At 38.7% G+C, this 8,403-nt stretch overlaps 1 protein-coding gene across 2 annotated transcripts; it reads left to right on the forward strand.

Annotated features, from left to right (window-relative positions):
• The first annotated feature begins 559 nt into the window (after positions 1 to 559).
• On the forward strand, positions 560 to 6,936 carry LOC115746550 (phosphatidylinositol glycan anchor biosynthesis class U protein-like). Of its 2 annotated transcripts, none has more exons than XM_030682359.2 (14): positions 560 to 887; positions 997 to 1,044; positions 1,155 to 1,215; positions 1,441 to 1,473; positions 1,982 to 2,106; positions 2,629 to 2,763; positions 3,369 to 3,445; positions 3,549 to 3,814; positions 4,480 to 4,536; positions 4,639 to 4,807; positions 5,625 to 5,682; positions 5,764 to 5,849; positions 5,936 to 5,992; positions 6,355 to 6,936. In XM_030682359.2, exons 1-14 carry the CDS (start codon positions 704 to 706, stop codon positions 6,448 to 6,450), a joined length of 1,452 nt encoding a protein of 483 aa, XP_030538219.1. In that variant the 5' UTR covers positions 560 to 703; the 3' UTR covers positions 6,451 to 6,936. The 2 variants fall into 2 exon arrangements, with proteins under 2 accessions (XP_030538219.1, XP_030538221.1); XM_030682361.2 differs by having other exon boundaries at positions 795 to 887; positions 1,425 to 1,473.
• Positions 6,937 to 8,403: the final 1,467 nt, after the last annotated feature.

Here is an 8,403-nt window from a genome sequence, read left to right on the forward strand (position 1 = left end):
AAATAAAAGCAAGACCGATCAAGGGAAAAGAAATAATTATATAAAAATAAAAATATATAAATAAGCCCTCGTCAAATTAGCCAGCCAAATGCTTACACGTGCAAAGATAGCACTTGCCTTTGGATCATATTTGAAATGTTTTTGGAGAAATATTATGAACGATAGTATATATAAATAAGCCCTTGTCATATTGAACACTTGATTAGGGATTACATCGAACAAGATAAAAGTTATGAACGACAGTATAGTTTGTACTCAAATTTAGGAACTTTATTTGAATTAAAGTTCAGAGATTATTTGAAGCAATGTTCATGGAGAAAAATAATACATTGGGAGCTCATTTATTTCGTAAAAAATGAATGACATGATCGCTCACATAGCTTGGAATAATCATCAAATGAAAAATGTTTTCATTATCAATATAAATATTTTCGTAAATGATAAAAATATTGTTTGTTGGTTTTTTTTTTTTATCGCTATTATCGCCCGAAAAGAAAAGGAAAAAATAGTGATTTTAATTAATCGCTTCGCTCAAGGCTCGTTTTTTTTTTTTCAACACACCACTCACGACGTCGTTCCGCTGTTCTTCTGCAACCCGAGGCAAGCATCGAAGCCCGAAGGTCTGAGAAGATCGTCGATTCGTCGGAGCCTCTGACGAGCAGAGCTTCATCTGCCAGCATCCATTCTAAGCACGACGGCGAAAATGGAAGAGAGAGAAACGATGAGCTCGACGACGACGAAGACGAAGCCCAAGCGTTCGAACTCGGAGTTTTGGATATGGTTCGCGGCGTCGGTCGCGTTCAGGCTCGTCCTCATTCACCTCCCCAAGAACCTCCACCTGTCCTCTCGCCCCGAGGTCGCCACTCCTCTCACCAGCATTCGCCGCCGTAAGGCCCTTCCTTCGCTCCGTCGACCGAGTCGATTCACGATTCCCTCACTTCAAATTTAGCTGTTCATCTTTGATTTGGTTTTGGTTATTTGTTTGGTCACCTGCAGTTGCTGAAGGCTACTGGTTGAAGCAGTCGTCGATGTCCCCTTACGCAGGTTCGGCTCTGTTCGATCTTTAGGAAGGAAGCTACTTGTTGCTACTGGTGTTGCTGTTCGATGCTTGACGATCTGGTTTCGGTGTTGAGAGTGTTTGTTCCCTACAACAGGTTCCATGTATCATGGTTCTCCTTTGCTATTGCTGGTTCTCGGACCTCTTACTGTCAAAAGGTGCGTATCGGAGTAATACTGCTGGTACATTTCTAAGGCTAGGTTGATTGCGAGCTTTGCTGGTTTTCTGCTAGAACTGATCTAGATTTATTTGATGTTATCGAAATGGAGGCTGTGGTTTATGCAATACCCTTTTTTTGGCGGAAAAATCAACTATTTTACAGGAGTTTTAATTTCTCATACATTGCGAAGTTAATTATGTTCTGCAGCTTTCTTGGCATGCAGAATTGAAGGGCAACCGGAGCATCTTCTATGCAGGTATCAAATTCTCTTATGTTTTACTGTGAAGGTTATCCTTGTTTTACTGTTTTTATGCAGTGTGATATATGGTTCTTCTTTATTATAGCGGTCTCTTGTAAGAAGCACGAGTGATTCCGTGTGTCATCATGTGATAGACTGACATTCATCCATCGGAAATTCTGGGAAGCATCATAACTTAAGTACATATTACAATGCTTCTGGTCCTGGCTTTGATTCTCCGAGTTGAAACATGACTGAAGAAAATGTCTGAACTTGGATTTCTGCCATTATTTCACGGTTTTGCTTTCGGTTGATTCTTGTGAGCATTTTCTATGATTCTCACAATGGCACAAATTTTTAGACACGTCTGTCGTATCCTATCTTGTGGATTTCGTCTTTCATAAGTCAGTACAATCTGTCAGATCTTCTCCAGAGCAATCTACAGTTACCCACTGCATTCTTCATGTAATAAACTTCTATGGCGTATAAGTTGCTCAGCCTATGAGAACAGCTCTTTTGGTTGTAGTCTACTACTTGTGATTGCAGATATTGTCAGTGCATTGCTTATTCGCTCAACTGGTCAGAGTCTGCACAAGTCATATGTCCAACATCTGGAAGCTCTGGATCTTTTCAAGTTTTCAGAAGAATCAGGTAATCCCGTTTTTGAAGAAACTAACCACTAGTGCTATATCCTTCTGTTTCTCTTCCTTTTCTAAGACTATAGTAGTAATGCATCAAGGCACATTGTCACACAAGCGAATATTTCCCAGGCTGAGAACTATGGTGAGCTGGATGCATTGGTCCAAAATTGGTCTGAATTGAGTATCTCATGCATATTTTGTCTCACTGAAGAGTATTTTACAGTTTATTATCCTAAACAAGACATTCTGGCTTGGCAAGGTCTATTTTAGTGAGATAACGGATTCTGAAAATATATGTAGTCTAACCTCTTGACATATTAAAGACCAAACTGGTATGGAAATACATACAATCTGTTCTTGGAGGCTTCTTTTTCAATTTGGAAACCTTTTCTTTTGGCCATTTCTTTCTGGGAAATTCTTATTTTTCTAATTTCTATTGTATGAAACTATGTACACGATACGCTACTTTGAGAAAAGAGCTAGTAAAGCTACAACACGATGCTGCTTAAGTTTAGATCTTATTTTGTTTCAGGGATGTTACCATCAGGAGACATTGCAGCCCTGGTATATCTGTGGAACCCTTTCACAATAGTTGCATGTGTGGGTCTATCGACATCCCCTATTGAAAATTTAGCAATCCTATTAGCCCTTTATGGTGCTTGTAAAGGTATATTTCTTCCTTCACTGAGATATGGGGACTTGGGGACTGCGTTGAATATGTATTTACTGAATTTATTACTCCAATATCTTGCTTAATCAAATACTTGCAATTCCTGTTAATGGTGGAATTAAAGCATATTTTGGTTAACGACTCCAGGCTGATGCTCATGGTGTGAGAGAATCAGCCATGGGCATCAAATTTGAATTTTAAATAGTTCTTTAGTTATTCTTACGGCACAGACAGATTCCTCTTAATTTATATTGTGTTCACCATAGGCCAAGTTAGATGAGTTGATACTTATTGAGCATAATTTATCCGTCGTCATGGTTTGGATTATTCGATGTCTGTTGACCGGATGCATAATAAACACATTGCAAAGAGGGGTATTTGGCTAAAATCTATTAGTCAGGAACAAATTTTTCTTGGAAATTGTGCATTTAGACTTACATTATAAGATTGTCTCAAATTGAGTGGAACTGAGAGTAAACAGAGGATTTGAAATGTGATTGCAGAATGCCTATTAGGTCCTAAGCTGGTCTTGTGTTTCTGTTTGATGTTCTGGGACTGTACTTATTAATCCAAAACGTTATTATGTTGGAATTGAACTGCAGGACTGGTTCCCTTGGCAGCTTTTGGATGGGTCTTGGCTACCCACATGTCTCTTTATCCCGCAATACTTATAATTCCAGTATGCGTTTCTATTGTTTTTCCAGTATTGTTTGACTCCTCAAGTTTATTTATTTGTCTGTGTGACAATGTCAATCAATATTTACCCTTACTTTTAATTTCAGATTATTCTCTTCTTGGGGTACGGTCCAGATGCTCCTCCTAGGAAATTGTTCCTGCAAAGGAGTTACAGGAAATGTGGAACTAGTTCTTCCAGTGATCAGTATCGTAAAACAGAGGATGTGACAGACCCATTGGAACTCCGAATTAACTTCTCATGGAGACGAGTCATGCAATTCCTACTCTGGACTTTTATCTGGGGAATCTATTTTTTGCTTCTTTGTGATATTTCTGTCAAGCAGTATGGTGGTCTTTCAGAGATGTTTAAAAGGTGACAACTGCATGCTATGTGATCCTAGCTTCTCATCACATCATGACTTTGTGAGACTACCGGGGCAACCATTATATTCGTTGCCTGATCTGTTTCATTATCCCTCACCGTTTTCACTATTATATGAGTGGATTAGTTTCTGATACTTCTAACCAACAGGAAAGGATGATAATCGCGACAAGACCCTAAGAATTTTTGTTGATTTTCTGATAGTGTACTCACTCATTATTGAAGGCGAAAATTGAAAGATCTGAAAGATTTGTTTTACTTGCTGTGTGATATGAATTGTCAAATTAAGTTTTTATGTGCTTTGGATCTGCACGAGACAGAAGCATTTGCATTAGAATGGTATGTTAAGGGACTTCGGTGTCATTTTGTCTCTAATGCTGGTGGTGGTTGCTGAATCTTACATGGTGAACATTAGTTGAATTACCATCTTTTTTGCTTTCCCTCTGGATTGAGGGAGTCGAAATACTCACATTTTCTTATTTTTTGCCAGTTATACTGTGGTTGAGTAGTCCTCGGTTGCCTTCAGTGATTTGTGATGATGAATTGTTTTTACTTTGATGAAAATCAATGATCTTCTTCAATAGTTGCTGCTGTAAATGTTTGGCTTCTAAATCTTTTTTGCTGAGATTCTCTGATATTTTTGCTGGTATCTGCAGAACTTACGGTTTCATTCTCACCGTGAAGGACTTGTCTCCAAATATAGGTGTCTTATGGTGCGTATGACTGACAACTATAATAGGCATTCTTAAAACGGAGCAAGTTAAGTTAATGGCAGGTTCTTATTTTTGACACAATTTGTTGTTTGATGTACGCAGGTACTTCTTTGCTGAAGTCTTTAACTTCTTCAGAGATTTTTTTCTTATAGTTTTCCATGTGAATATCTTGTTTATGATACTACCACTTGCCATACGGCTGAAACACCGACCTGGCTTTCTGGCTTTCGTGTATCTTGCAATCTCTTCAATGTTCAAATCCTATCCTTCAGTAAGTACTTGCATAGTGAAATCTTATATCTGCACTAATCATTCACCATTGCTTCTCCTTATAAAGTTTCATACTCAAGTAAAAGTAGGCATTTGATGACTCTAATCCTATCAGTGAGGACTTTATATGTTGAGAGTTATATTCCACATGCTGAAGTTTGAGGCGTCCCGCCATTTCGAGAAGTTTGAGGTCAACAACTGTTGCCTAGAGTATAATATTGGGAGATAATTTTTATTTTTTTGGGTGCTGGAGCTGATCTATCATTTCCTACATTGTAATAGCTCCCGTTAGGAAGTTTTATCCAAAGTTTAAATTGATAGGTGAACGAAAATTGTATGGATATAAGGTCCATTGGAAGTGATCTGAGATATTTTAACACTCCCTCTCACGTGCAAATTAGACAGAGAGCAACATATGAAATTGACTATAGGGAGCCTCAAACGCAAAATGATTTTGGGACGAATGGGGCTACTGTATTAGGACGTCCAACGTAAAAGCTTAAGCTAATAGAGGAGGAAGACTACATGAATGTAAAGCCATTGAAACCCCATAGATAAGAGATGCAAGATACCTTAGTGGTAAAAATATGTTTCATCACCACGCACCACCACTAACAGTTATATACCTCATGTACTGGAGCGGAGAAAATCGATTTAATCATGTGTAATTAACTCACTGATACCTGTTTGGTGCCTCCCACCAATATTGCATTTTTCACCTACCTGGCGTGGGATTTAGGTATATGATCTCTGGTTTTTGCATTCTCTTGTGTTCCATTTTCTCAGTCCATCACATTCTTTTGCTTAACTTTGGTTAGATTGGAGATTCGGCTCTTTACTTGGGTGTAGTGGCTTTGTTCGTGAATGAATTGGCAGGCAAGCGAAGAAAAACCTTTGTTCTGATTGTGTTTCATATCTTTACAGACTTGAGACCTTTTTGATAATCATGTTTTGCAGACATGAACTTCTCTTTCTTCCTCTTCTGTGGATATGTTGGAGTGTCTCTCCTTAGCCCTGTCATGCACAACTTATGGATTTGGAGGGTATAGTACTCTTGGAAGTTTATTAGATGTCGGCTTGAGCTTTCTTGTTTTTCTTCAGGTCATAATTTCTGTGGGATATTTTGTAGGGCACTGGCAATGCAAACTTCTATTTTGCCACTGCTATGGCGTATGCTTGCTTGCAGGTATGATTTAAATTTGTAGCCCACTTTCAGCAAGCATGACAATGAGCAGTAGATAGCTGAAATGAAACATCATCTACAGACAAACATTGTTTCTTTATGCGCATTAGTCAGTAACATGATAGTTCTAGAGGAATATGTGTTGAATATTTAGTCACTACCTGTAGTTGTTGCTACCATTGTTCAGCCAGTCCATTATCCATTCCTTCAATTTTTAAGTTTTAGACTTTCGCATGTATAGAACATCCATCTCATTGACCCTTTTTCTCTTATAATTGATAGAAAAGGGAACAAAAAAAGAAAGTATCGGTAACCAACTGATGTCTCTGCATTCTGTTTGTCACTTTACATGGCCGATTTTGCAGATTGTTTTGGTGGTGGAGAGTGTCAGTGCAATGCTCAACCATGACAGAAAGTTAAGAAAAATAACTACAGCGCAGCTAGCTGATGGCAAATCTTAGGCCCTTGTTGCGACCAGTGGTAGTTGTTTATCCACCTTAAACATCTGTCAACTTAAAAATTCTCAGGAGCACAAAAGTTGCAAAGGTTTCTGCACAGATCGATCCTAGATGTTCACGCACCTTCTCTCTCTCTCTCTCTCTTTCTGGCTAGATGTTTGGGGCTTTTAGTCTTGGTCTTCTTCCAAAAATTATAGCTCATTCTATGATAACGAGTGTCGCATGGATTTTAACGGGAAATTCAACAGGCTGTTGAGTGAATTATGACATTGTGCCGATTTTATGTCATCTTCTTATGTCTATCTCTGGTAAATCATCATCTATAGCAGACACGGTCTGCTTGTCAAGTGGAAAACGACGAGTTTGTCCGGAAGAAAAGATGTCAAAGCTCTTCATTTCGGCAGAGGATATGAAGTGATGAAACTGAGGGCTTACATACCCCTCGTTCTCCAGCTTTTCTTTTTCTCTTGATCATGCTCAGTCACCATGGGTGTTCTGGTCGTCACTGCTGACGCTAGTTCTTGCAATACTCAGTTAACAACGGGATCCGTGCGGTTGACCACATGAAGAAGATTATACAATCTCGATTTTAAAATATGGTGTTCTGTCGATGTGATATCTGTAACCCACCGCTAAAATATTCTCGTTCATTGTTCAATGAACCCGAGGTGATTAGTAAATACCACGGTGAACAAATGAGGAGTCCAATTTGGTAAGCCGAAACCGTTCCTTAGGCTCTATTTATTTCATCGAAAATAAGTGATTTGAAAAATATTATTTTAAAAATGATTGAATTATCGTTTGAAATAATTAGTTAAATGAAAAATATTGTTATTACCAATAATAATTTATATTTACATATTTGCGTAGGTGATGAAAATATTTCCCGTTTATTTGCAAGCGATATGAACGATCATATTTTGAAAAATAATTTTCAGATCACTCAATATTCGAGAAACAAATGGAGCCCTTGCATTTCTTCTTGGACCATTGATCAAGCTACAAACGTACGCTGTCCTAATTAAGAAGCATTTGCCAATTTGCAACGGCCAATTCCTGGAATTGGCCGCACGGCGTACGACTGGGAATCCTTAGCCTTGGGCGACACTCTCGATCCTCGACAAACGCAGGGTCGAGATGCGATGCGTATTGGAGCCTCTCTAGCTTTGTTCCTCAAGAACGTGCTTCTGTTTCAATGTTACGTCTTTTCCCTCTTTCAGTTCAGGACAAGTGTGTTCGAATTAATAACCTTTGGGACGATGACGATCCGAGGATACGCAGCATTGTCATGTGCCCCGAAGCTTCAGCCCAACTTCATTGCCAAAATTGAACTCATGCAACGATTCTGAGGTTCTCGTCCTTCCTTCAAATCTTTTCTCATACGAAGCAACGCCACCTAGAGATTTCGCTTCTCCCGAGGTCCATCGACTGCCACCTCCTTTACCCCATGTTTACTTACGCAACACATATTATTCAAATCGAGCGCTGATGTGTATTTTTAAGTTGTGGAGATCTTATTCCATCCCTAAGGTAAGGCAGAGACAATTCATTTGATCATCTGACATTTTTGCACATTATTTATCTGGGTCGACGGTGATGTGTCGCGAGAAAATTGAGCAATTCCGTCGTAAACCTATTATACGTATATCGATTTAATTATAAACTTTTCAATCTTGTCAACGTAATTCTAAACTTTTGCGCGGCCTTTTTTGGTCAATTGCCGCCGGAAGTCGCTAGCGTGAATATTCAAGAATTATCCACATCAGCATGCCACGTAGGACGGCCAACGATGACTAGACGTCACGTTAGCAAGTTTCAATAGCAATTAGGGGGAATGGGTACATTAAAATTCTACGCACAGCTTTAGAACTAAATTGGTAAAAATAAAATTTTTAAGACTGAAATAACATTCGTACAATATATTTAGAATTTCTTGAGTAATCATCACCTCATTTG

The sequence above is a fragment of the Rhodamnia argentea genome, chromosome 3 (genome assembly GCF_020921035.1).
Source record: "Rhodamnia argentea isolate NSW1041297 chromosome 3, ASM2092103v1, whole genome shotgun sequence".
Taxonomy (NCBI): Eukaryota; Viridiplantae; Streptophyta; class Magnoliopsida; order Myrtales; family Myrtaceae; genus Rhodamnia; species Rhodamnia argentea.

Excerpts from the sequence above, each read along its gene's own strand:
- LOC115746550 (XM_030682359.2), top strand. The coding sequence starts at position 704 with ATGGAAGAGAGAGAAACGATGAGCTCGACGACGACGAAGACGAAGCCC. Across the intron at positions 888-996 it reads TCTCACCAGCATTCGCCGCC|TTGCTGAAGGCTACTGGTTG; the intron begins GTAAGGCCCTTC and ends GGTCACCTGCAG. Across the intron at positions 2,107-2,628 it reads CAAGTTTTCAGAAGAATCAG|GGATGTTACCATCAGGAGAC; the intron begins GTAATCCCGTTT and ends ATTTTGTTTCAG.